Source organism: Pseudopipra pipra, chromosome 16 (assembly GCF_036250125.1).
Source record: "Pseudopipra pipra isolate bDixPip1 chromosome 16, bDixPip1.hap1, whole genome shotgun sequence".
Classification (NCBI taxonomy): domain Eukaryota; kingdom Metazoa; phylum Chordata; class Aves; order Passeriformes; family Pipridae; genus Pseudopipra; species Pseudopipra pipra.
In genome coordinates, this window is record NC_087564.1 from 15,620,472 (window position 1) to 15,648,113 (window position 27,642).

Below are 27,642 nucleotides of genomic sequence, written 5' to 3' on the forward strand. Positions count from 1 at the left end.
GTGCTTTGGTTGCAGACGTTTGAAAGGTCGGTGCAGCTCCTGGACCAGATCCCGTCGTACGACACACACAAGATTGCAGTGCTGTACGTTGGGGAGGGCCAGGTGAGTGTGACACACACAGGATTGCAGTGCTGTATGTTGGGGAGGGCCAGGTGAGTGTGACACACACAGGATTGCAGTGCTGTACGTTGGGGAGGGCCAGGTGAGTGTGACACACACAGGATTGCAGTGCTGTACGTTGGGGAGGGCCAGGTGAGTGTGACACACACAGGATTGCAGTGCTGTATGTTGGGGAGGGCCAGGTGAGTGTGACACACACAGGATTGCAGTGCTGTACGTTGGGGAGGGCCAGGTGAGTGTGACACACACAGGATTGCAGTGCTGTACGTTGGGGAGGGCCCGGTGAGTGTGACACACACAAGATTGCAGTGCTGTATGTTGGGGAGGGCCAGGTGAGTGTGACACACACAGGATTGCAGTGCTGTATGTTGGGGAGGGCCAGGTGAGTGTGACACACACAGGATTGCAGTGCTGTACGTTGGGGAGGGCCAGGTGAGTGTGAGCAGGGCCTTCAGCCCCTGCACAGGGCCGGGCACCCCTGCAGCTGTGGGGTTTGTCCTGCTCCTGCAGGCCTTGCTTTTCCTTAGTTTCTTGCAGTAAAAATCAGTGCCTACATGAAGCCCTTCTAGGAGGGCAGTGACCTAATCCTAGGAAGGTGATAACCTGGTCACTGGTGCTCTTGGTGCCCTCGGCACTCAGTGACTGCCACGTTCCTGTGTCCCAGAGCAACAACGAGATCGCGATCCTGTCCAACGAGCACGGCTCCTATCGCTACACCGAGTTCCTCACGGGGCTGGGGAAGCTCATTGAGCTCAAAGACTGTCAGCCAGACAAGATCTACCTCGGGGGCCTGGACGTGTGTGGGGAGGATGGCCAGTTTACCTACTGCTGGCACGATGACATCATGCAAGGTGAGGTGGCTCCAGAAGCTGGAAGGATGGTCTGTCTCTTCTCACCTTGACTGATCTGCCTTCTGCACAGTTTCCTTTCCAGTGGTGGAGGGAAGGTGATCTGGGGCTCTTGTTCTTTCTGATATCTCTGCAAGCCGTGTGTTAAAGAGACCTGCCTTATTTAAGAAAAGAAAAATCACTGCACTTTTAAAGTGTCCTGCTCTCTAAGGGTCGGTAGGGTTTGGTGTGGAGGTTTGCAGAATAAGCTGGTTGTTCCTGAGCTGCTGTGAAGACTGTTCACTGAAGGTGGTGTCAAAGCTCTGCTCTGTTTCTCTGAAGAGCAGTTTTGAGCAGGGGGTGTCACTGCTGTGGCCATTGCTCATTGCACTGCAGTGTCACCCTGCAGCACCCACAGTGCAGAAATCAGCGGTGATCCAACAGGCCATGGTGAACTTCCCTGATTTTTCCACACAGCTCTGCTCATCACAAGTCCAGTTCCATGCTGCAGGTCCTGGTGCTCAGTTAGGGCAAGTCTTGATTTAAGCTATTTTAACTCTTTCCTCCTTAAAGCCAGTTCTGCTCCCCACGGTGCTCTGCTCCTTCCCACTGACCACTTGCATTCTGTGCTCCAGGGACTGTTGGAGCAGCCCGTGGGACTGGATTCAGCTGTCACACACAGGGACAAACTTATTGAGGGAGCACAACTTGTATTTTTATTATTTTGGTGCTGGTACTGCTTTGTCTGGCATGTGACTGTTGCTGCTCTCCCAGCCCACCCTAAGGATTTTTGTTTCCCTCTCCAGCTATTTTCCACATTGCCACTCTGATGCCCACCAAGGATCTGGATAAATATCGCTGTGACAAGAAGAGGCACCTGGGGAATGATTTTGTTTCCATCGTTTACAATGATTCAGGAGAGGACTTTAAACTGGGAACAATAAAGGTACAAGGTTTTCCTGGTGGGTGTGTTGTAAATCTCCATCTGGTGTGGTACCTTAGCAAACAGCGTGGAGAGCGTGAGTTGTTGGCCTTGGTGGGTTCATGTGTGTGTTCATGGCATTCACAGGCCACGATGCTGCCAGGGAAATGTTTCTGACTGTTTTATTCTTTCCTCCTTAGGGCCAGTTCAATTTTGTGCACGTGATCATCACCCCCCTGGACTATGATTGTAACCTGGTGACGCTGCAGTGTCGGAAAGGTGGGGATCCCTCAGCCTTTCCCGTGTTGGGGGTCAGTAACTGCCTTCACTGCGCAGTGGGTTTGTGTTTCAAAAGTGAGAACTTCCAGGAGAAACTCTCTGGAACCAGTTTGCCCAGTTGCATCTGGGTTTGTCCTATTCCTGTATCTTCCCCAAGATAAGAGGTATCTTCCCATTGTACCACTTGGGAATGCTGGAGGAGAGGGGAGGTGCAGCTCCCTCTGGCTTTGGCCTCTGCTGTCCCTCCCAGCACTGCAGGACCCAGCCATGGCTCCATGTGAGTTCAACAGTGCTGGTGCTGGTGGTTTCCTCTTACCAAAGGGGCACTTGTGGGTGTTTCTGGCTCATGTTTCGGTTCATGTGAGAGCCCAGCAGGCTGTTCTTAACAGTACAAGTTCTGTTACAGTGGGAGCTGTGGAGCTCAGTGGGAACTTCTGTGATACAGTTCCTCAGGTTTCTATTACTTATTTAGTTACTGGCAACCTTTGCCTTGTTCTCAACTGTGCGAAAATATTTTTTTTCTTACTCCTTTAAATGAAAGACATGGAGGGGCTCGTGGACACGAGCGTTGCCAAGATCATCTCGGACAAGAACCTGCCCTTCGTGGCCCGTCAGATGGCCCTGCACGCCAACGTGAGTACCCCGAGCTCCCCGAGACCTCCTGGCTCCCAGCTGGTGCCTTGGGCCATCACCACCTGCCAAGGAAAGAAGCAGGGCTTACTAAGGCAAAGAATTAAGTTTTCTGCTTGACCTTGAAGTCAGAGTCGGCACACGAGCAGTCGCAACTCAGAGCTGTGTTTCGGCTGCTGTCAAACTGCACTGAAAATTCTGTTAATTTTGTTGTCATGGTTATGCTGATGTGGCTCCTCTCTTCCCCTTCCCAAATCAGATGGCTTCCCAGGTCCACCACAGCCGCTCAAACCCTACTGACACCTACCCCTCCAAGTGGATCGCGAGGCTGCGGCACATCAAGAGGCTGCGGCACCGGGTGAGCGCGGCCGCTCCGGGGGTTTGGCACCGGCTCAGCGCCAGCGAGGCAGGTAAAGTCAGCTGCCACCTCTCTCCTTTGCCTTCCAGCTCCGGGAGGAAACGCAGTACCAGAGCCCTGGCCTTCCCCTGCAGCTGCACCCCTCTGCCCCCAGCAAGCCTCCTCCCCAGGCGCCCCAGGACCCGCCGCCCACCTACGAGACGGGGCAGCGGAAGCGGCTCATCTCCTCCGTGGACGACTTCACCGAGTTCGTGTAGATCCTGGCACCTGTGTGGACACAGGGTTTGGGAGGCCTGGATGTGCTCCTTGCATGTGGACTTGGCATTGAACCCTGCCAGGTTTGGATGTTCCTGCCTCGGCCTTCCCTGAGGAGGACACGCTGTATTCCCAGCAGAGCTCTGAGAGGACCAACCCACCGTGTTTGGTTTTATTTGGTGTGAGGTATTTCAAGGCTTCTGTCTCTGTTGGGAACTTCCCTGCAGAACCTTCCTTTGGACTCCTTCCACACCGGCTCCTGGGGGAAGCAGACAAAGGATGATATTCTGCAGATCCTTACATGAAGGTGCAGGAATTGTGGGATTTTTGATGACTTCACTGGGAACGAAATATGAAGTACTGAAAATCCAGTTGCTATTTTTGAGCACCCTGGAATCCCAGCTCCTACCTGGACCCGGAGTCTCCCAGCACGTGAACTCTCCAGGCTCTGACTCGTTCTGCTACCAGCTCTGAAAAGAGTTAATTTGGGTTCTCTCCTGCCCAAAATGCTGCTTAAATTCCCAAGGGTTTTTCTGCATTTTGAGAGATTCACAGCAGAAATTATTTTGCCACCAGAAGTAACAGCAAACAGGGAGGTGGAGCACCAGAATGGCAGAGCTGGGCCAGGAATCCCTGGGGATGAACAGTCTGACCCCCAGGGCTGACTCCAGGTGTTCACCCCAAGGCCAGACTTGACTTCCAGGTCCATCTGCAGAACTTCCACTGGTTGCAGGAATGCTGGGGTATCCCAGCCTTCTCCATGCACCTGTAACCCCCTTGGGAGACTGTTGTCATGTCTTGGGGCATCGTCTCTGCCCGAGTTTTGCCTGTTGCACTAACAGTGACAGTCTCTCCTGGGACTCCTCAAAGGTTCAGGCCCTTCCAGCCCAGCTGTGCACAGCTGGAATGGGATTCTGTAGCCCATCTTGAGGTGAGATGGGCACCAGACACTACACTACCCAACTGGGAGACACCACGTAAGCTGGACTATACTGTGAGTACTTTATCTCCTGCTTTGGCCCTGCCTGGGAAGCTGGATTTGGGAATGGCTGACAGCAGTGAGGTGAAGACAAGTGCAATGTGCACATGGGACTGTGAAGTACCAGGGGAGGGGACAGAAAGGCCCCCCTGGCCTGTGCAGGGTGTTTGGGAACCAAGTGTCTGTTGTGTTTGAGTGTTTGAGTCGTAAAGGAAATAAAGTATTTGTCTGGTCAGTGGTTCTTGCTGGCCTGGGAAGGTTCCAACTGTTTCCTAATCATGTAAATCCTTCCTCCTCCCCCCTTTCAGCTTCCTGATCTGTGTTGTTCCTGTAACCACTCCCCACACCTCCCAGTGCTGGACACAGGGGGGATTCCTGGCTGTGTTCCAGCCCCTGTACTGGGATATTCCTTGTGGTTCAGCTTCAGGTAACCTCTGCAGGGGGGAGGGGGCTTTTCTGTGGGCATTGCCCACCACAGGTGAGCCAGGGCAGCTTTGTGTGAGCCCTGGAGCCACACTCTGCCTTGACCCAGTCTCCTTTAGGTGACATCAGGAGCTGATGTCACTAATGCCAGCCCAGAGCTGCCCTAAGAGGCTGGAGGATTTAAGAAAGCATCTTGTGTTGTGCAGGAGACCTTAATTAACATTCTGGACACAAAGAGCATGAGTATGGGGTGGGGAAGCAGCCCTGGCTGGAGCTGCTTTCCCCCTCAATGAGGGGCTGCAGGGACTGAGACAAAACCACCCAAGCCAGGTTGTAGCAGTCAGTGTTTATTTGACCTTGTCAGTTTTTAAGAAACATCCCCACAGTTACAAAACACACCGTTTTTGTTTGCAGTGAAATGCTGACCCAACAGGAACCACTGGCATTTTGTTCACAATCACTGTTCTTTAAAAAAAAAACAAAAAAGGCACTTAGAGAAGTCCCTCCCTCTCCCTTGGAACTAATGGATCGGGGTTTTGCTTTTCATTTAAGCAGCTTGATCCTGATGCAGCGTTGTGAGATTCACGACAATAAATAAGAAACCATCTCTTGGTGACTACAGACACAGAAATATACATTCAGGGGGATTCACTGGCGAGGGCTGCAAGTCAGGTTTATTGCTGTGAGGGTGTAACTCCTGACTTGAGTCCCTGTGGCTGCAGCTGTGCCTTAGCTGGGACGCTGAGGGGACCCTGGGATGCTTGAACAAATAACTGCTGCTCTGAGAACTGTGAGTGCTGGAAGCTGTGGGTGCTGCCCACCACAGAGGGCTTGGGCTCTTCAGGAAACAACTGGGGGGGGGGCAGAGCTGCTCTCCATTCTTCCAGGGGAGGACAGAGGGAGGGCAGTTGTCTGATCCCATTTCTGCTCCTCTTTGATTAGAAGAAGCACTTGGTAAGTCACACACACCAAGTCACACACACACACACAGGGCAAGCTTAGTAAGGATCAGGCACTTGGGAACAAAACTCCTGCTGGATTTGGGGAGTGTCCTTGTTACAGCTTCCCCTTTAGCTTAGGAAGGGCTGCTCCAGGCAGATGGGGCCCCCTGCTCACCCCTCTTGCCTCCATCTCTCCTTCCTGCACTTCACCACCGACCTCTTTTAATGAGGATACTCAAGCTGAGAACTAAACTCTGGGTCGTGACCTGAAATTTTTAGCTCTTCAAGAGATTTCCAAGACCTGCTTGGTTCATTTGGTTCATTTCAATCACTAAACATTCCCACAGGGCTGGATCCTGGATCTACACCCACGTGGCTGTGCTGGAGCAGTTGTGAGTGGAGCAAGGAGCTTAGGAGCTGGATGTGACTCCAGCCCTGTGCCATGATCAGCTGCAGGGACACATACCAGGTCCCTGGGACACCTCACCACTGCTCCTGTTACTGCCTTGGGCATTTGGGGCTTGCACTGGCATTGTCACCAAATAAGACATCTGCCAGAGCGGAGCCTGGTGCTGTGCTGCCTGGGAAGCTAAAGGAACAAAAAATCCAAGGCCAACAGTTTTACATCTCTGGCTTGAAAACCAGGGGTTTTTTTTGGAGCACAGAGCACAAAGCTGACCAATGCCTAGCCCCAGCCTTGGGCTCAGCCACTAAGTGCTGGTTCTGCCTGCTCCAGGCACCTCCTACCCCTGAGCTGGGATCCTCCCTCTGACCTTCTCTGTCATCTCCCACCTGCCTTTCCTGCCATTACCAACGTGTCCTGGTTACCAGGATTGGATTTCCCCTCTACACTTCTACTTCTCTGTGCCATCTGCTCTTCCAACACCTCCACGCTGACCAACCACCAGCTCACTTTAACTGATCCTCTTTCTCTTCTCCTGCCCTCAATCCCTCTGCAACCTTTCCACAGCATCTGTCCTGCACAGCAGCTGAATTTTCCAAAGGTAACTCAGACCTGTCCTAAAGCCAATACAGAGTACCCACGGTCCTCCTGCAGCCACCCAGACGGGATGTGGCCAAGGAGCCAAGGAAGCACATGGATCATGGAATGAAATCTTAAAAAGTATCCAGCACAGCTGGGGCTGGAGGGGAGGCTCAGCAGGTGATGGAGCGATGGAAGTGCCATAGGAGACCCCTCTCTCTGCCTGGAAAGGTCTCCCCTGCCATGGGAAGGTGCTTCCAGGAGCATCAGAGGCACAATGCAGCCGACCCCGAGGCACCTCCCCTGCAGCACTGCACACCTGAGCCTTCCCCTCCACCCTCTGGCTTGTCCAAAGCCTGGAGCAGGTTCTGGAACACACGGAGGAACCCCCTGGGGGCTTCCCCCCCTTGCCCCGAGCCAGCCTGGCCGACCCTCAGCCAGGGGAGCACACACACCACACACACACAGACACCCAATCCTTATATACATGGGACATTCCCAGGAAGAAGCACTTAATACATCCTTTAAATAACTCTGACAATAGTATTCTGTCTCCTATCTACATGTTTCAAACACGGTACCGATGCTATGAAAATATAGCAAACATACAAAAATATATACATTTAAAAACCAAACACACCCCATATAAATTACTTACAATAGCCATAAGGTGAAATGGGGCTGAGGAGGGGAACGCAGACCCCGGGGGGGGCCCAGGCCCTGCTCTGCACCCCCGTGCTGTGAGCTGGGGGTGCCCCGTGGCACAGCCCAGCTGTAGCCCAGCAGCTGTAGCCCAGCACACGGCCAGTCCCGGGGGGCAGGGCTGCAGGGACCCCGAAAAACCTCCCTCAGGAGCTCCTTTGTGCTGTAGGGAAGGTGCTGCCTGAGCAGGGGCTGCGCTCACCTCCTCACTGCCCATTTCAGTTTATGATTTAAACAAACAAAATACTGCTTTTGTGATATATTATCCCGTTCTTAGCTCGCACGTGTCACTGTAGCCGAGGAAAGCCTTGTTTAAAGTGCTGGGCAGTACATAGGAACAAGTAAACCAAAAAAATACATATACTTAGGGCAATACATTCCTTGGGTTAGAGAAGCCAAGCAGCCAGCAGTGCCTGGGGGCCACGGCGGGGGGACAGGGACGGGTGGGGACCGCGGTGACACCAGCACCTTGGGAACCCCAAATTGGAGGAGGCTGGAGCAGCCCCAGGGTCTCAAAGCCCTCAGGCTGAGCTGCTGCTCCCTGTCCCCCCCAGCCTGGCCAGGCTCGCTGGAGCTTGCAATGTCCTTTGTTTTAAATATTGGATTTCTTTAAATACAAATAATAGTACCAATTTCTGGAGGATAAAAGTAGCCAATACTGGAAATTAACTGATCTGGGCGTAGATAGCATTTATCTATATATCTATTTATGCTTAAAAAACAAGGTGGGTTAAATACCTTCTCGAAAGCTGTTGCTTTCCTCCACAGTGCGTCTGGTCGACAAAAATCCAAGACTTGGTTCAAACCTTTGAGGCCTGGGGCTCTCCTGTCCTTTCCCATCCGGCACAGCCAGCAGGGAAGGGGCTGAGCTTTGCCCCACTCACCCAGTGCCCACCCCCATCACCACCCGCAGCTGGGGCCACTTAACACCCACCCCAGTCCCCGCTCCAACGGGGATCTCCTGCACCTGCCCGGCCCCAGGGGAAAGGCTCGGCCTTCTCCCTGCTCTGTAACACTGGAACGCCCCCGGGGGTCCGGGAAGGCTGGTGGCCGTGCCAGCGGCGTGAGGGAGCGCCCCGTGTGCCCCGGCCGGCCCAGCCGCGGGGCAGCTCCCGAGGCTGCAGGGCGGGCACAGCCCACCCTGGCAAACCCTCCCTGTGCCCTGCCAGGGCATCGCTCCCGCACCCATAACCCATGCACAGTTACTTGACCGTGGGGTGCACCCTGTTCTTGGCACGGAGGGGCCGCTTCCTCCTGACGGCCGGCGCGGCCACAGCGCAGGGTTTGCCCGGGGCCACTGCGCTGACGCCCCGGCTCGCCCGCAGGAGCCGGCTGGGCACCGAGCCCCGGCCGCCCGGCACGGCCTGGGCACCGCGCGGGGACCGCGGGGGCTGCACGTCCGTGTCCGACACCTCAGGGGAGGGTCCCCGCTCCGAGCCGCCCGCACAGCCCCTGCCCAGCCCGTCCTCGGGGCCGCGGGGCCTCCTCCAGGAGCGGCGGCCCCGGGAGCCCTCCAGGAGCAGCTCGATGCGGGACACATCCTCCGTCACCTGGTTGACACGGTCGAACTGGGCCAGCAGCATCTCGAAGAGGGAAAGGAGGCGCTGGATGTCGGCGTCCACTTCCAGGCTGTCCCGGGTGCTCAGCACGAGGCTCAGCCCGTCCAGCTGGCTGGAGGACGTGGAGGCCCTGGAGCTGTCGGAGGCAGCGCTGGGAGTGGGGCCCCGGAAGGACTTGGAGTCACTGGAGTCGCGGGAGGGCAGCGGCTCCATCCCTTCGAACCTCACCTTGTGCCGGAACTGGAGGGAACAGGGGAGCAGGGCAGGGTTAGTTCAGAGCTCTCAGTGGGAACACTCCAAACACCCCGGGGCTGCTCCCAGCTATTCTTTGTGTGACAAACCATGGACCTTGTGGAGATCCCCGTTAAAACCACATGGAACTGTGGGGCTGAGAACTGGCAGCCGATGTCCCTACAGTGCCCCATCACTAACCCAGCCCTGGGGCCCTCAGGAAGGCTAAGGATGGTGGACATTGCTCTTTGCCACCTGGCCCCTTCTCCATGGAGCCCCCAGGCTGCTCTCACCTCTTTGGCTTTGCTGAAGCCCATCCACATCTTGAGCCTGCGCACAAACAGCTCCACCATCTCGTAGTCCTGGGGCTCGAAGGCAGGTCGGTACAGCTCAAAGTGCATCTCGCGGTAGCTGTGGATCAGCACCACCGTGAGCAGCCTCAGCACGATCCACACCTCCAGGACGATGTAGCTGGTGCAGAACAGGCAGCAGAGGCCCGAGGCCTCGGGCAGGCAGGGCTGGAGGCTCCCGGTGCCCCGGAGCAGGGACAGCAGCAGCAGGAGGCTGCTGCCCACGCTGCGGAACGACTCGGTGGAGGAGGAGAAGAGCTGCAAAGGGGACATTGGAGATGTGACGAGAAGGGATCAGCGGCAAAGTGTTCCCCTAAGCCAAGATATCCCCTTTTACGTGGGCCCTGAGGGGTGGCCTGTGAATCAGCTGTGACAGGGACAGCCCCTGGCCAAAGCTGCCTGTGGCAGGGTGGGCATGGACCACCCAGGGGACCCGTGGGCTTTGCTCACGTCGTGCCATGGTGAGGGATGAGGGACGACAGGACCAGAACCAGCCCCCCTGTGAGGGAACGGGGACAGGGGTAGTTACCAGGAAGCCGAGCTGGGCGTAGGCCAGGAGGAGGAGGGCAAAGGCCACCCCTGCAGCTGTGAGCTCCTTGGCTGACTTCTGGAAGGTCTTCCCAAACACTGACCACTGCCTGACGAAGCGCAGCTGCTGGGCAGCCTGGGGAGCAGAGAGGGGGTGTTACAGCACGGACCCCTCCAGCACGGGGAGGGTCTCTCACACACGTCTGAGAACCGCAAACCCTGGCAGAGCACAGACCATCCCAGGCCACAGGTTCCCTGCAGACAAACTCATCCCATCAGCCACACTTGGCTGGATCTGCCAAGGGAATTGGGGGCCCAGATGCTGTAGAGACCCAAAGTGCTACAGCAGAGACACACGTGGCCTCACTGCCACCCCCTCTGCCCCGCAGCAGGGTCTGATGTGGCAGCAGCATCCAACCAGTGCCTGATCAGGACCTCAATCCTGCATGTTTTCCTTCGGGGCCCTTTGCTGGCCCTGCCAGGGACCACACAGAGATGACAGGCTGGCACGGGAGGACCGAAGCACCCAGTGCCCACATGCTGCTCCCCCCCAAGCTCTGTACCTGCACAGTCAGGAGGAAGAGCAGGGACGCGGCCAGGCTGTTGAACACGGAGCTGAGAAAGGCCACCTGGTAGAAGTTGGTGAAGCCCCTGCGGTTGTTGAGGTACTTGAGCCACTGCTGGTCAGCGAGGGTGGCCTGGCTGAGGTGAACCACCACAGTGCTCATGGTGAGCAGGATGAAGAGCCACTGGCCGTAGTTGCCCCACTGGGTGAAGTAGGCTCTGCCTTCCTTCTTGATGGACAGCGACTCCGACACCACGAAGTAAACCACAAACATCATGAGGAAGACCTGGGGGAGGGACGAGGAGGTCACCAGGGAAGGAGGAACAGAGAGGTCACCAGGAGAGGAGGAATGAAGAGGTTATCAGGGAAGGAGAGGGCAACGCTTGACTGCTGTGCTACACCCAGGACAGCAAAAGCCCCCCGGACCAGGCCCAGTTCCACCACCTGGAGCACCTGCAGTGTCCTGCCCTGCCTTCCCTGCTCACCCAGTGCCCCACTCCCTCCTAAAGCTCCCCAGTGCCCCTGTAGTAGGGTGGTAGTGCTCAGGGGACGAGGTCTCTGCAGACACCAAACCCAGGCAAGGTCTCTGGGGACATGGCTTGTCTGGCTGATGTCCCCACTGAGGGCAGAACAAACCCTCATGTTTCCACAGTGACAGACACGAGCTTAAGGAAGTAAAAATACTGAGACAAGACTGAGAGGAGGAGGAACCTCTTTCCCCTCAGCAGTGCCAGGGCTGTTCCCTGTGTGCTACCCAGGCCTGGAAGCAGAGTGGTGACAGGCAAGGGAACAAGTGGATTCAGGCAGGGGAGCTTGAGTGCACCGTGACCAGCCTGGGTGAGGGTCCCCAGAGCCGCCCCTGCAGTGACCCCAAGGGCAGAGGGGTGCAGGGGGAGGTACCACACTGACCATCATGAGCAGCTGCAGTGTGACCCCCCCGCTGAGCCGCAGCAGCGGGAAGGGGCTGATGGTGAGGGCGGCGATGGCCTGGCTGGATCCCGGGAATTCCAGGCGCAGGGTGATGGCCACGTGCAGGTCCACGCTGGGGTTGTACTGCAGCAGCTCCACAAACACTGCCCGGCTCCTGCGGGGCGAGAGGAGCAGCTCAGGGACTGGGACAACACCAGCTCCAGGGCCACTGCTGGGTGGGATCATTGATCCTGTTCCCTGTGACGCTCCAGCAGAATCCCTGAAAACCCTGGCTGACAGCAGGACACATCCTCTGCCCCTGCCACACTCACATGTTGTCGATCCACGTGTGCTGCTGCAGGAAGTCCAGCTGGGCCTGGCTCTCCTCCAGTGAAGGGCCCAGCTCCTGCACGTACCCGCTGCTGTCGTAGAAGGAGAGGTAACCCCAGTACCAGATCCTGCAGAGGAAGAGGAGCCACGGCGTGAGGCTGAAGGGCACTGGCTGCTCTCCTTTGTGGCAGGCCAAGAGCATGTGTGCAGATGCAGATCCTGCCCCTCAAGAGCTGCCTCAGCATTTATTTCACAAGACAAATCATAGGAGTGCATTGATCCACCTCAGTGTTCCCAACCTCAGGACAGCCCCAGGCCCTGTGGTGGCCCATGAAGATGCCTCCAGGGTCAAACTAGAGCAGAAACCAACAGTGATTTATGTCTGGTGTGCAGGACAACCTCCTATCACCCCCTTGAACAGACATGTAGTGCTGCTGTGTGGGTGCTGGGTTACCCTCCCTGTCTCTGCCCTGGAAGGTGGAGAGTTGAACCCTCTGCCCCTGGGTACCCCAGAGCAGCACAACGCTGCTGTTCAGACAGTTTGGGGTGACATGCACGTCCCCAGGGAAGTTGGGTGCCCCCCACCACTCCCACTGCCAGTGTGGGTGTGCCCAGGGAAGCCCTTTGGTGTTTGTGTCTGTTTGCCCTTTGCCAGGCTCAGGAGCTGGAGTTGGCCTCGCTGAGGGGAGGGCTGGGAACCACCCATGGCACAAAACCCACGGTAAAGACCTTGTAAAGGTCTGCAAGGACCAGCTGTCCCATCTCTGCAGGACAGGGGATGGAGCAGGGGGTGGGAGCGGGCTGGGCAGCCCCTTACCCTGCCAGGTCAGGTGGGGAGTGGGCCCACGCTGCCGTCACATTCCCCGCTGCCCTCTCCCAGCCTGTGCCATAGTCAGCGGTGGCAAAGCTGTGCTGGTCAGTGCAGCTCCTCTGGGCCCTGCCCACGCCGGGCAGGATGTCCTGGGCATGGCACTCGGCTGGAATGAGACCACACTGTCACCCCCAGGCAGTCCAGCACAGCCAGTGCTGGGGCACAGCTGAGCTCACAGCCCCAGCATCGCCCTTCCTCCCAAACCCCTCCACCTCCACACCTCAGCCACCCCTCCAGACATCAAACCAACCTTTCTCTTCATGATTTCACCAGGGTGAGGGGAAGGGAGCATGCAGAAGTTAGAGATTAAGAAAAGAAGGGATATTAATAAGGAAAATGTAGGAGTCGTAATATATCCACACCGCCAGCTCAGAGTGGATTTGTTAGGTACGAGTGGAGAGCACAGGCATCCCAATCAGCCTTGGGGTAACTATGAATACACCACTGGCTTTAAACTACCTGGGTTAGATGGGATACTGGGGAGAAATTCTTCCCTGGGAGGGTGGGGAGGCCCTGGCACAAGTTGCCCAGAGAAGCTGTGGCTGCCCCATCCCTGCAAGTGTCCAAGGCCAAGTTGGATGGGGCTTGGAGCAATCTGGGATAGTGGGAGATGTCCCTGCCCATGGCAGGGGTTGGAACTGAATGATGTTTAAGGTCTCTCCCAACCCAAACCATTCCAGGATTCCATGACCAGCTGCCCCAGTTCATCTCTGCAGAGCAGAACCGGGGACTCACTGAAGCACAAACCACAAACCAAAACCTCGCTGTGTAACCTCTGCTGCCTTCCCTCAGCCCCAGCTGCACCCAGACCTGCCCATCTGGTCCCTCCAGGACCGTCCCCACCCCGCTGTGGAGCAGAGCTCCCTGCCCACGTACCCTCCTGCAGGCGGAGCTGGCGCAGCCGGGCCGTGCCCAGCGTGGTGCTGTGGCTCTCCTGGCCCGACCCGTTGTTGTGCAGGTACGGGAGGAACACCCGCGACATCCAGAGCCAGAACTGATCCGACCTGCGAGGGGACACGGTGTGGGAGGGAGGCAGAGCCCTGGGGTAGCTCTGCCAGGCCAGCTCTGCGTGTCCCATCCATCCTGGGGGTGTCACCTGGATGAGGCACTGAGCACCGCAGAGCAAACCTGGCTGCTCTCCTCCCAGCCAGCAGGCACATTCCCACCCATTCCAGGGGCTGGGATGAGGTCAGAAAAGGGATTATTTGACATGACCTAAAAGTAACTGAATGCACTTGGCACCTGGATGAGAATCAGAGCAGGGGATATGTGGCAGTGCAGTGGGAAAGACATGCTATTTAGGACCAGATTATCCCCCTTTACACCACTTTCACCCCAAAAACTCTACCAAACTCACTGGAATAACTCCTGATCCACACTGTGGTGAAATCAAAGCTCCAGTGACTTTGGTTCAGCCAAGCCATGCTGATGTGCACAGAACCAAGGGCTCTGGAGGAGACACCCTCAACCCCAGGCAGTGTTCCAGGGTCAGGCTGGACTTGTGGAATTCCTGGTGGTGTGAAAACTCAGCTGGGAAAATTTCACCCAGTTAAACCAAAAGTGCAGAGCAAGGAAGGGCAGGACTCTACGAGGTGTCATTTCTGGTTCTCATGACCCTGTTCATGGTTAAACCTTACGGTTGTAAATTTTAGAGATAGAGAAACTTGTTTCCTTTAGAACAGCTCCAGTAAGTTCAATGTCAGTAACTCACACAGCCCCTTCCCACAGAGAAATTAAACCTCTCCACCTCCAGAGAACCCTCTGCTCTCCAAGAGAGAAGAACCACAGGCACAAACGGGACCTGCTCACTGCCAAGCCAGGCTCGTGTGCGAGTCCCAGCTCCACACCAGCGCTCCCAGTGGAGTCGGGAACCTTTTATGGGAGAGACTGTGGAGCATGAGCCCCACATCCAGCTTCCCTGACGCACATCACCACCTCATCCCCCATCCCAGGGCCTGGGCAGGTACCTCTTGATGAGGAGGAATTCGTTGCTGCCCAGCTGCTGCTTGATGGAGCTCTGCAGGAGGAAGGCCCGGCTGGTGCGGGACGTGTCCCCGTAGTTGGTAAGCAGGATCACCAGCAAGAACATCATGTAGATGAGGAAATTCTGGGAAAAAGAGAGTAGAAAGGGATTGCATGGAGGAGCTGGATCCCAATCCTGCAGCAGAGCAGTGCCTTCCACTGCTGTGCAGCAGGATCAGGACCTTGAGCAGGCTGTTCTTTCATATGGGGAGCAGCTTAAAATGAAACCCAGATCACAGGCTCATAACAAGATCCTTTGTTGAAAGGGCTCCAATACGCTGTCAGTTCAGCTTATCCAGTAGTTATGGGGAGTTCCATCTTTAAAGGGGAACCACTCAGTTAAAAATAACCTGATTCCATCAAAGCAGCTGTGTATTCCCAGGACAAGTGGAGGATCAGTACAGAATGAACTATAAAGGCTGAAATTTCTGCTCCCGGACAGGAAGCTGCATTTCAAAAGACTCAACTAATGGATTTTCCCGTGCAAGTCGGTGTCTGCTCCACACTCAAACCTTGCCCTAACCTCAAACACCCGAGTTATGGAGCCAAACACCAGCTGCTCCAAATCAACCCCTCATGGTTCTGCTTTCCAGCCCCCTCAGAGCTCCAAAGAGAAGATGAAAATCACTGCAAGACTTTTACAGATGGGGAAACTGAGGCAGAAGCTGAAAACATGCACCCACTAGCTGAGGGGATCCCAGCTGGACTGGGAGGACCCACACCAGGATGTATCTCAGCCCTCTGCCCTGGGCACCAGGCAGCAGGAGATGTCCCACCTTCAGCATCCTGTGCAGCAGTTTGACCTTCCTGGCCTCCTCCTTGGCCTGGAAGAGGGCGAAGCCCTGCGGGGGCCGCACTTTGCTGATCTTCTCCGACACGTGTTCCACGCAGGGCTGCTCCACCAGCGTGTCGTCCTCCTCGGGGTGCAGGCGCTTGGCAACCAGGGAGAAATACAGGGCTTCCAGCAGCACCTGGGGGGCAGGGAGAGTCCTGAGCCTGCAGAGAGCTGTGCCACCTGGACATTCCAGCAGCAGCTCCTGTGGGCCCCTGAGCACAGCCAGCACAGCACAGCTCCTCCCCGGCGCGGCCAGGCCACACAAAACAATGTGAAACCAGCCCTGTCTTCCCATCCTTCATCCACATCCTTCCCTTCCTGAGGGATACAGGGCTGGGAGAGACCATTCAATTAACATCGGGCCCAGCCTGACTCGATTTCTTCATGGAAAAGATTGCCCAGCCCTGGCACAGGCTGCCCAGGGCAGTGGTGGAGTCATCATCCCTGGAAATGCTCAAAAACCGTGTGGGGGTGGCACTTGAGGACATGGGTTAGTGGTGAACATGGTTGTTGGCTGATGGTTGGACTCGACAACCTTAAAGGGCTTTTCCAACCCCCCCATTCAGTGATTCTGTGATCAGTAGCTGGACAAGACATGAATTACAGCTGACACACACACAAGTACAGGTGTGTCACGGTATCCTCACCTTCAGGGGCTCCCAGACCAGGAAGGATGCCAGAAAGCTGAATATCCCTGAGATGAGCCACATGAGGGCCACGCTGGAGGAAAAGCCCACCCCGATCCACACGGAGACCCCCGTGGAGGTGGCGAAGAGCAGGAGGCTGATGCCATGAGCCAGGTAGGAGCACCAGGGTGGGAGCAAGCGCTTCCTGAACGTTTGGTCTGCAACTGGGAGGAGGAGGGAAAGCAAATGTGAACATTCCTGCCAAAGGGTCCCAACGGGCACAGGAAGGGCTGAGCTCATCACCTGTCCTGGGTGAGTTTGGAGGGATTATCCCAAACATTTCCCACTAAAGCAGCACATGAAGAGATCCAGGCTCCAGAAGAAGTTGGCAGGAAACAGCAGATATATCCCAAGCAGGGAGCTGCCTTCCCTAAGACTCCTTTTATATTTCCCCTCTGCTCCCCCCAAGTGCTGCTGCGTGGGATGGCCCCTGTCCCTGCACACCCCCATCCTGCCCTGATGGGCACAGCCCTGGTACCTGTCCACGTGGACTTGGCTGATCTGCTCACTTCCCTGGGAGGAGCTGCCATGCTCTGCCCTTTGTCGTTCAGCTTCTGCATCATGACAGTCTCCACCTTCTCCCCGAACACGCTGGACCTGCCGAGGCAAAGGGTGACAGCTGTGTCACTGCTGGCACTGAGAGGCAAAGGGTGACAGCTGTGTCACTGCTGGCACTGAGAGGCAAAGGGTGACAGCTGTGTCACTGCTGGCACTGAGAGGCAAAGGGTGACAGCTGTGTCACTGCTGGCACTGAGAGGCAAAGGGCGACAGCTGTGTCACCGCTGGCACTGAGAGGCAAAGGGCGACAGCTGTGTCACCGCTGGCACTGAGAGGGGCTGAACTCCAGTGCCAGCACCAGTGACCAGTCCTGGGACAGACACACACACAAGGGACACAGACACTGCTCTGCATCTTGTGGGCAAGGGCTGAAAGTCTTTCCCCTCCCTTGATCTGCCACTCTGCAGTGGCTACCACTCGTGGGCTGCCAGCCTGGCTGGGTGGTGGTCAGGGTGCCCAGCAGGGTGCTCTGGGCATGTTATAACAAAGATTCAACCCCCTTCTCCCTTCCTTCAGTGCCATGAAGTGAACCTGCATCCCAGCACTTTGCCAGCAGCCCAGAAGTGCTGGAGGCACAGCTGGGGTTTTAAGGGATATTCCAGGTGGCTCCTGGAAGGACAGCCGTGCCCTCCTGGAGCACTGGCTGTGGGGGCTGTGGGAATCATGGCCAGCAGGAACACAGTGACCCATGGAAATGTCCCCAATCCAGCTCAGCTCAGCTGGGGCGACACCGTGGGGCTGGGAGGGAGGACAAGGGGCAGGAGGCTTGGGCTCAGTGGGGACTCTGCCCCTCAAACACTTACAGGCCTGAGATCAGATCTGTTTCAGCCCTCATGTACGGCCCCAGGTCCTGGGAGTGGGAGATGCCGCTGGCTCCATCCGCCAGGATCTGCCGGATCAGATCCTCATCTGGGAAAGGGACAGAGCACAAAGAGCATTGGGCACGAGCACAGCGCCCAGCACCACTCCAGGGCATGGCTCTGCACCCTGGGGAGGAGGAGGAGGATCAGGGTGATGTCCTTCTCCATGGACAGCCCTCCCCTGCTCCCTGTCCCCCAGCTCCTGTCTAGCCCCAGCTCCTGCAGAGCCAGGCAGGAAACTGCTGGTTCAGGGAGCCAGGTTACAGCCACTTACAGAGGCTCAGGGACACACTGTGGCTTTGCAACCAGTGAGAAAGAGCTGGTTGCTTGCAGCATTCCCATGGAAACACACCCCTCCCTGCTCCCAGCCTGCTGGCAGTGTGGGACCGCTCACTTCAGACTGATCCCCACCAGGATTTCTGCTTTCCCAGACTAAAACCCCTGTTAAGCAGACCCAACCCTCCTCCTCTGCCCTTCAAAGTGAAGCCAGCGGTGATGGCAGCAGCTCTGCCTCTCTAACCTGAGGCAGAGAAGTACCGAGGCTGTCCCTGGTGAATGCCAAGGGACAAACTGTCCTCCTCGGTGGCCAGCGGGGCCTCGAGCCCCAGGTGGCGGCTGGCCTGGCCTCTCTTCAGCTTCTGGATGGTGTTGCCCATGATGGAGGGGTCACTGAGGAGGTCTGGCCAGCTGAGCAGGGCCTCACTGGAGGGCCATCGCACCAGGCTGCAGGAAAACAGGAATGGGGGCATCAGGTCCGTGTGGGGAAGCAGGAGAAAAGGAACTGGGTAGGAACGTCTGCAGGGAAACAGCACAACCCCAGCCCAGCAAAGCAGAAACTAAACTCCTGTTCACTCCACCCCCAGAAACCTCCTCACCTTTTGGAGTCCTCCAAGAACAGATCTGTTTTGGTTTGCTCAGAGAAGGCCTGTGGAGGAAACAGAGGCACTTCAGGCACGTGACACTGGTCTGTGCCTGGTTAAAGCAGCAGGTTGTGAACACCAGTGGTCATTGGGAAGCTGGAGGTGCTGTTAGATCTGGGCCCACACCTCCAGGAGCCTGCTCCCCTCCAGAGGTAACCCACAGGCACCCTGGGAAGATCCATGTCCACAGACAGCTGGAGACAGCTACTAGATCTGGGATTGGCCTGGGCAGGTGAGGGATGAAGGGCTGGGCTCTCCCCCAGCACTGGGATTTTCCAGAGGCATCTGAGTGCCTGAGCTCTCCTCCTGACAGCTGGGGTGGGCACTGTGTCCCTGCAGGGAGCACACAGACCTGTGCACCCTGTCCAGCTGTGGGGAAGGAAGCAGGTTACCTCTGCCTGCAGCCCGGGGAAGGTGGGGAAGGAGCTGTCGAGGATTGAGGAGTCCAGGTAGTTGTCAATCTCCAAGGACTGCTGGTCTGAGTGAGTCACTGTGTGGCTGATGGAGACCTGCAGGGGACAGGAAGGAGGGAAGGAGGTGACACTGTCACTGCTGCTGAGGATCCCTCCAGCTCCCTGCTCTGCTGGGGAGCCCAGACCTGCCCAGGGGGGCTGAGAACAGGCACAGACCCATCCTGCACTGCTTCCCAGGCCCCCTGGACACCTGTACCCACATACACCACAGCCCAGTGCCACCCAGGCTGTCTCAGGGACAAGCTCCCAGGAAGCCCCATAAGTTTGAAAGTTTGTTCCTGTGTGCTTACAGAATGAGGAACATCAGACACATTTGCTGCTCATCAGTCCCTGAGCAGCTGGCTGCAATACTTAATGGGGCTGTTAATTGTGCCTAACTAGTCATTAAATCCCCAGCTAATCCCTTCCCAGCTGCTTAACCACAGCTCTGCTCAGCCAGCTGAGCTGTACCCAGGGCAGACATTCCATTAGAGAGACTCCACTGAGCACCTCCCGGGCTCCTGCCAGTGCAGCAAAGGGTTGTGCCTTTGCATGGCATTTGAGTGCCTGTCACACACTGAAATCAAGAGGGAGGAGGTGCCTGAACAGCTTCTAAAACCTGTCCTTTTGGTCTCTGGGCACTATCAGACTCCAGGCAGTGATCTGAGGTCAAGGAGGGAGGCAGAGACTCGCTAAGGGAAGGGTCTGGCCATGGTGCAGCACAACTGGGCAAGTGCAGAGACCACCTGGAATGGTGTGGAGTGGTGAGTGTTGGAGGGGTGAGGTCCCAGCAAGGGCAAAATTTAGCCTCAGATAAGCAAAGCTGATGGCATCCCACCCATTAGAGCAGCCTGCAACCATTCCTCCTCCTTACCTTGCCACGAGCCATCCGGAAGAGAAATAAAATGACCAGGTAGAGGGGATAAACCACCACACTGGACACCAGACCAACAGCCACTGTGTCCACACTCACAGGGATCAGGTTAGAAACGGCCACGTTGCTGCAGAGAATCAAGAGAGACCAGAGACAGGTGTCAGCAGGAGCATTTGGGGTTGCCAGGTAAGAAAGCAGGAGACAGAACTGCACAATCAGGTATTTCAGATGGGCAGAGAAAGAAACAGGCCTGGGCAGTGCTAACAGATGGCACAGCAAACCCAAAATCTGACTGTCCTTGGTCATCCATCATCCATGCCCCGCTCCCAGTTCTTTAGAATGAGAAGGGCAGGCTCAAGGCCACAACCAAGGCAGCTGTTCCCCGTGGGTTTAAGGTCTGTCCTGCCCCAATGGGACGGGCAGGAGGGGCCCTGAGGAGGGTGGGGGCTGGCCAGGGCACCGAGGGCCCAGCGCACCTGAGGTGGACGTTGCCCACCACGCCGTACCACACGGCGTTGGCGCAGAGGAAGAGGAAGACGAGGAGGGAGCAGCAGGTGGCCCTCTGGACGCGGGTGAAGCGGCTGCGGGGCGGGCGGTCCCACAGCGACAGCCACACGTGCTTCTCGAAGAAGCCTCGCTGCAGCTCCGCCACGAAGATCCGCGAGAAGCTCCTCAGCTCTGTCTCACCTGGGGACGAAAGAGGGACACTCAGGGTGGCTGTGCTGCAGAGGGGACCTGGCTGGGCACACCACACCCCTCCCCACGGACAACCTTAACATGGTTCTGTGATTCTCTCCTGCACGGGTCCTTGCCGTGCCCTGTCCTCCAGCACAAAAGACCCAGCAGAGCACTTGGCATCACTGCCATGAGGAAGAGCCAGTGTGGAGGTACCAGGGTCTCTCTGCTCTCCTGTGCCATGAGAACTGCTCAGCACCCCCAACCCACACCCAGGGTGAGCACTCACTGGCAGCAAACACCTCCTTCTCCACCATGCCATCGTTGTCCTCGCTCTCCACCGACAGCCAGTCGTTCACCAGGAAGAAGTAGCTCTTGCTGCTCTGCAGGTCCCGCACGATGACGTGCTGCAGGTACCAGGAGGGGCTGAGTCCTAAAAGGGAAGAGTTGGAGAAATATTTCATGGCAGATATTCCCTGTGTGAGCCTGCAAAGCTGAGAGGGCCACACAAGGACCTGTCAATGGGACAGCAGCAGTTCCCTGTGACACCATTATCATCACCAATGGGAAAAGGCACAGTACCCAGAAAAGCTTGGCACAGCCAGCTCACCCCTGAGGTGACATTTACAGACACTGTCACAGCACACAGCATCATGTGTCTGGGATGACACGTGGCCAGCCTGTGGAATTCCCCATGATGGAGACTCCATGTTCCCCCCAGCAATGTTCCCCCCAAGCCAGCAGGTCACCAGGAGCCACTGTAGGCTCTCATCCCTCTCTCCTAGCCCAGGTATCGGGCGGATCAGAGCCTGGTTCTGGCCCAAACCATCCACGTGCCCCAGCCCACACAGCTGCTGGTGTCCCACCTTTGTTGTCGTGCCAGATGCGGATGCGCCAGATGCTACCGAGGCTGCGCTCCGTGGCGATCTGGAACACGTCCAGGCTGTTGCGGTGGAAGGCGTTGTCCCCATCCAGGTGTCTGTGACCACTCTTGTTGTCCACCCCATACAGGGCGATCCCCACGTGGGCCGTGGTACCTGCAGGGAAGGGGCTCACTGAGGGAAGCCCACCCGAGGTGTGGCCGTTCCAGCCCTGCCGTCCTGCCAGGGACCTGCACCAGCGGGGTTGGAATGAAATGGTCTCTAAGGAACCTTCCAATCCAAAGCAGTCTGTGACTCCATGGTTTTTGACCTGTCCCATCATCACCCAATAAGAACTGGGAACACTGTGGGAAGCCCTGGACTGACTGCTCAGAGCTGCTTCAAACACCAGCCCAAAGGCTCTGGGCCCTGCAGGGGACATTCAGTGGGTGACGTGCTGAGGTCAGACCAGGCGAACTACGCAGATGTCACCTGAGGCACCACACACGGGAGCACCCTGTGGGCTCACCTGATCCTCTGCCCCAGCCCGTCTTCACCAGGATCTCGTATTTGTACATCCCGTTCTTCCCGCAGAAGGGAATCACTCCCACCCGGTGCAGGTCGATCATGTCCAGCTTGTGCACGATCAGCGCAGCCACCGAGTAGGTCACAAAGCACACGGCACACGTCAGCAGGACGATGTAGTTCAGGCCCGGGCCCGGGGCCTGGGAGGAAAGAAAAATGTTGAAAGGCAACTCTCCTTCCCCGGGAGGACCTCTCTTCCCATTCCCTGCCTCCTTCCTGGCTCTCATCACCGCTCAGACGTGATCCCACAGACCACAGCAGCAGCTGCCAGGAGCTCTCTGCTCCCACTCACGTCACAGGGACAGAGCGAGGAAGGGCTTGGATACCCTTGGGAAGCAGGGAGCAGCTGGCAGGTGCAATTCCCTGGGATAAAACCGTGGTGGGTGACAGCTGGAGGGAGAGTTTGGCATCTCCCTAAGAGGTGAACACACTGAGAGGTGTCCAGATCGGGGACTAAAGCCATCTGCCAAAAGTCTGTTTTCAGCAGCAGCCAGGATTCCCAACCAGAGGACACAGCCCTCTGTGAGATGTGCCCATCTGCACCTCCAAAAGGCTCCCAGGTGCCTGTGCTGGTGCCAGGTGGGCACAGGGCAGCCTGACCCAGCTCGAACAGGAAGGCGACAGGAGCCCGAGGCTTTGCGAGGTGACAACAACCTGCTCAGCATGTGACAACACTGCTCAGCCTCTGCGTGGGGGTACTCACAGGGAAGATGAACTGGACAGAGTTTGGGGGCACAAACAGGCTGGCCCCAAAGGCAGTGAGGTGCTGGGTTAAGCACACGGCCTGGTCTGGCCTGGTCTCCTCCAGAGGGACAATTCCTTCTGTTTTCCAGCGCTTCTCCCGCTCGCTGAAGTACTGGCACAGGGACGTGTAGAGCCCCAGCGTCACCTCCACTGGAGACCAGCTGAAGTGGTTGGTGATGTTCAGGTAGTATCTCTGGATGGGATCATCTGTTCTGGAGAAGGGAAAGAGCAAGGAGATGACTAACCCACCTTCTGAAGGGCCACAAAGCCTGTTCCGATGGATGTGTGCCCATGGAAAGCATCCAGCTGCAGGGGCAGGGGAGCACACAGTGCAGAGGAGAAGCTCAGTGAACATGGTATGATTTACACTCTTTGGCAGTGCAGATATTCAGACCACCTGAATCCTTCATTTTGTATTATTTCAGCACCTGGAGCACTACTGCACATTCTCCCTGCCCAGCTCTCCTGCTCGCCCTTCCCTGTGTCCCACTGACTCCCACGACACTTCCACGAATCTTGGCTCAGAGGAGATTTGATTAGGATTATTTATTCCTCTTTGAGCATCCTGTTCCCAAAAGCCATGGAAGCTGTGTCACCTTGCACAACAGTGGCTCCACTCTTGCCCCACCTATTCTCAAGCTGCCCATCTTTTCTCCTCAGATAATGCCTAGGACTGGCTCCTAAATAATCCAAGGCATGAACACATGCTCCAGGGCAAGGCAGCAACTGGAGTTGCAGGAATGACTGCTCTGATAAGAAGAAAAGAGCTTTTGGGAGCCCACAAGGGATGTGGTGTTCTCCTGTCACCCACTGGAAAGGGGAGCTGTGAGGACAGAGGTGCTCTCTGAAGGTTTCACCGCAGAACAAGAACAAGATTAACATGGGGTGCTTTGCACTGGGAAAGGGTTTCATGAGCTGCATAAAGCAAACCCTGAACCCACCAAGGTCAGTGTGAGTCCCTTGGGAAGAGTCCTGCTAAAGCTGGGCAGCTCTGGGATGACGGTGCCCAGAGGATGGAAGCCTGGACAAGCTGCAGTCAGACTCCAGCAGGTATCAGGTATCCCTGGGTGACAGGAACCACTTGGGAGATTTCTCTTACCTGGGTGAGGTGAAGAAGGTGTAGAGTTTGTGGTCACTTCCAGCCAGGGCATCCAGGCTGATTTTCTTGGAGGCAGTGCAGTTGTGCTCGTTGGGCTGGGGCTCGTGATGGAGATAGGCCATGATGAACGGCTCGGGCTCGCTGGCAAGGTAGTGATCTGTGTGGGGAGGGGGGACAGACACAGAGGGCTTCAGAAACACCTGGGAGACTCGACCACAAGCCTGCTGCCAGCAATGGGTGCTCAGGGAGGAGAATCAGGAATGCAGAAAGTCAGGAGAGATGCTTTTCCAGACTGCACCCTCTCAGTCTGCAGCTCAGAGGAACCCTGAGCACTGGATACCATCGTACCTGCCCAGGATTGGGACTGGACCAACTCCCTCCAGTGCTAATGTGGCTCAACAGAAAGGCCGAGAAAAGCAAAAGGCTTCTCAGTGCCAGAATCCACAAACAAGGATGACTCTGGCCACTGGATAATGCCTGAGACAGCCAGAACCTCAACCATGCAGTGTGGAACCTGCTGGCTACCCCGGTATCCTCTCTCACCCCGGTTATCCCTTGACACAGCTCTCCTTTGCTGCAGCACCCAGCCCTCCTCTCCCATGGGAAGAACAAAGAGCACGAAGAAATGGATTTGTCTGTGCTACCATTGAGGACTCTGTAGGTGAGCTGGAAATGCAGTCCTGCTTCTCTGTTGTTGCTCTCCATGTTCACAATCAGGTTCACAGACGTCCTTGGCTCGATGACTTCCGTGCCAGCAGCGAGGTTGTTGGGATCTGTGTTGTTTGACACCATCACAGTGATGGCTTTCTCTGAGTCCAGGCTCCCGATGGGGATCTGCACCCCGTTGTGTGTCTGGAACTCCATGGAGGCCACCTTGGTGGACACAGTGTAGTTGCTGATGTAACCAAAAGGGAAAGGATTGGAGTCCACTTGGAACATGACTTGAATGACATCCGTCAGGTTGGAAAGGGTGGAGTTGAAGGCCTGGGGGATGGAGAACTGGCAGTTTGGTGTGTTTTCGTAGCAAAGCAAGTTAAAGGGGTCAGACCTCTTGCCTGTGGCCTTAATTTCTCCTCCCACCAGCTCAAGGGGCTCTTCGTTCAGCACTCGGGACTTCATGAGGATGCGCATCAGGCTGGAGGACAGGTTGTAGGCTTTGGGAGCCAGCAGCAAGTTGTGGGAATCAGCAAGCAGTTCCTGGGGCTTGGATTCTTGTGAAACCGTATTGACAAGGTGGATTAGGTCACCTGCCAGGAGAGAAATAAAGGTGCAGAGGAAGTGGTAAATTGCCTGGATAACTCTAGAGTCCAGATAACACCTGACACCTTCCCAAAACAATCAGACAAGGCTTCCCTTACTGTCTTCTCACTGTTACTCCACACTCTGCACATGACCTTCCCCACTGGAAGTGTTTGTAGCCCAGAGCTAAAAACAGAGCTGCCAGAAATTCCTGCAGCCTCTCTAATCTACAAAGTTTGGTGAGAAATACTTAATCACAACTGGTTTTATTTTCCTCCTGTGTAGTGACTAGAACCACGGAAACAGGGAAGGAAAGGATAAAACAAACATATGTTACTAACTCTTTGCACTATAAAGTGGAGAACACTCAGAAAGGACTGCAGAGAATGTGTCTCTGCTTCCTCCCAGATCAACCAGGTGGGAATTTCCACACAGTGTTCACAGATGCCCCAGTGAGGTCTGAAAGCCTCCTCAGACTCCAACCAGAAGACAAGCATCTGGAAGCCATAGCTGTTACTCATTGTTTACTGAAAAGAGAAATCCCTGGAGAATTAGTGAGTTTATTAGGAGTATTAAGGGAGTTTATTAACAACTGTCATATTTAAATGTCCGCAGAGAAGCTGCCAAAGCCAGGACAACCCTGGGAAACATGAGGGGGAAGAGACTACTGGGATGCCACACTCCAAATCACGTGTCAGATGCAATTTCCTAACAGCTTGAGAAGGCCAAACCCCAAATGGCAGAGGAGGAGGCCTCCAAAGCTCCCCTCAGCAGGAGCCCTGTGCCCTGGTCACCTGTCCCCATGCTGCAGGACAGAGCTCACCTGTGATGTTGAGGATGTTGTCAGCAATGCCAGTTGGAGTCACAGTGCCCTGGGTTGTTTCCCCCTGCAGAATGGTCATCATGGTCTCCAGCTTGTTCAAGGTCCTTGTCAGGCATGACTTGCACACCAGCTCCTTGCTCGCCACCTGCAAAGGGAAACAGGGTTTGATGGAGCAGGAACATCCCCAGAAAAAGAGGAGGCAGGTGTGGGCAAGTCCAGCAAGTTCTGCAAAGACCTTTCTATTCTGAAAGTCACCCCTGCTCTTCCTGGGGAGGGGACAGCAGACACCATGGCTACCCTGCCCACACTGAGAGGGGCCAGCAAGTTACTGGTGTCTCCAAGACTCTTCCATCCACATCCCATGACATTCCAATGTGCCAGCACACAGGCAGGCATGGCAGAGACTGACAGGAGATGCTTTTGGGTTGGAAAGAGGAATAAAGGGAGCATATTATTGCCTAGAGCAGCTGTGGCTGCCCCATCCCTGGAAGAGTTCAAGGCCAGGATGGACAGGGCTTGGAATAACCTGGCATAGTGGAAGGTGTCCCTGCCTGTGGCAGGGGGTGGGACTGGATGAGCTTTAAGGTCCCTTCCAACCAAAACCATTCCAGAATTCCATGATTCTACACTTCTGTTCCCTGGAGTTCACTTGTAAGGACCACGCACATCTTCCCTCTGGGGCTACATGCTATTCCCACAGAACCCAACCAGAAAAAGCTGGATAGGATTCCTCCATCCACTCCACTCCCATCAATGGAAGCAGGATTTAGCCCTAACTGAATCCGTTTCAGTGTCTAAATACTCCTGAAAGCTGTGGGAGGGACCCTGCCACTCAGGCATGATGGATGTCCCTCCCTCTGCTCCCAGATGTGTCCAAGAAACAGAATGTTCTAGCCATGGCCTGGAGCTTCCCGCACTCTCGAGGCTGGATGGGAGGGACTGAGGCAACACATGGAAGCTGTTACCACAACCCCGTTCCTCGCTCTTATTCATCTTTTTTTCTTTTAATCATCACAGGATTCAGACGTGATTCACCACATGTTTTGGTGAAGAATCAAAACAGCATCTGCAGGTCTTGAATTCCCCCTTTTCTGCTTTTATTTGTAAGCTCTTGAGAAGCCAGGACACAGTGTGTGAATCGGAGTCCACGAGTCAGGAATCAGGGAGGTGGGGAAGAAACTGGGTTATGGGGAGGAACCACCCAAGGGCAGCTCCTACTTAGGGAGGAGAAAAGACTGAGATTCTTTTTTTTTCCCTCCAGGATAAACTAATTCTGATTCTTCCCCTCCCCTGTAGGTAAAATCAGAACTGTAACAGCCCTGATGGACCTTTCTACAGGAAAGGAATGTGTGAACTCCACTTGTCTCAACCCCTTGGGAAATTCTAGATTACTGTTTTCCTAAGCTTTTCATTCCAATCCAGAGCACAAACTAATCCTGGAATGTCAGCTTTTCTCGTGGAATAAAAATTCTATTTCTAGACCTAAGCTTCCACAGCGAGACCGAGTCACGAGGCAGGAGGAGGTGGGAGAGACAGAAACAAACCAATCCAGCACGGAAAGGGATGTGCTGAGCCCCAACCCCGGACAAAGATGAACAGAAACACGGGATTTCTGAGGTCTGCAGGCTCTGAAGCAGAGAAGAGAGCCC

At 55.8% G+C, this 27,642-nt stretch overlaps 2 protein-coding genes across 10 annotated transcripts in view; one reads left to right on the plus strand and one right to left on the minus strand.

Moving 5' to 3' along the window:
• The window catches only part of TSC2 (TSC complex subunit 2), a 33,210-nt gene extending 28,575 nt beyond the window's left edge, over positions 1-4,635 (plus strand). For all 7 annotated transcript variants that reach the window (XM_064673411.1, XM_064673416.1, XM_064673412.1 and 4 more), the window contains 7 exons: positions 16-102; positions 785-971; positions 1,754-1,893; positions 2,070-2,148; positions 2,690-2,781; positions 3,038-3,136; positions 3,226-4,635. In XM_064673411.1, coding sequence (XP_064529481.1) covers positions 16-102; positions 785-971; positions 1,754-1,893; positions 2,070-2,148; positions 2,690-2,781; positions 3,038-3,136; positions 3,226-3,393 — 852 coding nt within the window. In that variant the 3' untranslated portion in view covers positions 3,394-4,635. The remainder of the gene's footprint in view (positions 1-15; positions 103-784; positions 972-1,753; positions 1,894-2,069; positions 2,149-2,689; positions 2,782-3,037; positions 3,137-3,225) is intronic.
• A 489-nt stretch (positions 4,636-5,124) lies between these two features.
• The window catches only part of PKD1 (polycystin 1, transient receptor potential channel interacting), an 83,443-nt gene continuing 60,925 nt past the window's right edge, over positions 5,125-27,642 (minus strand). For all 3 annotated transcript variants that reach the window (XM_064673408.1, XM_064673407.1, XM_064673406.1), the window contains 25 exons: positions 25,994-26,138; positions 24,576-25,178; positions 23,932-24,088; positions 22,792-23,044; positions 22,033-22,228; positions 21,510-21,680; positions 20,933-21,076; positions 20,445-20,655; positions 19,969-20,095; positions 19,035-19,151; positions 18,598-18,647; positions 18,243-18,445; positions 17,666-17,771; positions 16,783-16,901; positions 16,266-16,468; positions 15,560-15,754; positions 14,729-14,868; positions 13,638-13,765; positions 12,708-12,867; positions 11,893-12,018; positions 11,561-11,735; positions 10,650-10,937; positions 10,088-10,222; positions 9,502-9,816; positions 5,125-9,217 (listed from right to left, as the gene is read on the minus strand). In XM_064673408.1, the coding sequence (XP_064529478.1) occupies positions 8,621-9,217; positions 9,502-9,816; positions 10,088-10,222; positions 10,650-10,937; positions 11,561-11,735; positions 11,893-12,018; positions 12,708-12,867; positions 13,638-13,765; positions 14,729-14,868; positions 15,560-15,754; positions 16,266-16,468; positions 16,783-16,901; positions 17,666-17,771; positions 18,243-18,445; positions 18,598-18,647; positions 19,035-19,151; positions 19,969-20,095; positions 20,445-20,655; positions 20,933-21,076; positions 21,510-21,680; positions 22,033-22,228; positions 22,792-23,044; positions 23,932-24,088; positions 24,576-25,178; positions 25,994-26,138 (5,064 nt within the window). In that variant the 3' untranslated portion in view covers positions 5,125-8,620. The remainder of the gene's footprint in view (positions 9,218-9,501; positions 9,817-10,087; positions 10,223-10,649; positions 10,938-11,560; positions 11,736-11,892; positions 12,019-12,707; positions 12,868-13,637; positions 13,766-14,728; positions 14,869-15,559; positions 15,755-16,265; positions 16,469-16,782; positions 16,902-17,665; positions 17,772-18,242; positions 18,446-18,597; positions 18,648-19,034; positions 19,152-19,968; positions 20,096-20,444; positions 20,656-20,932; positions 21,077-21,509; positions 21,681-22,032; positions 22,229-22,791; positions 23,045-23,931; positions 24,089-24,575; positions 25,179-25,993; positions 26,139-27,642) is intronic.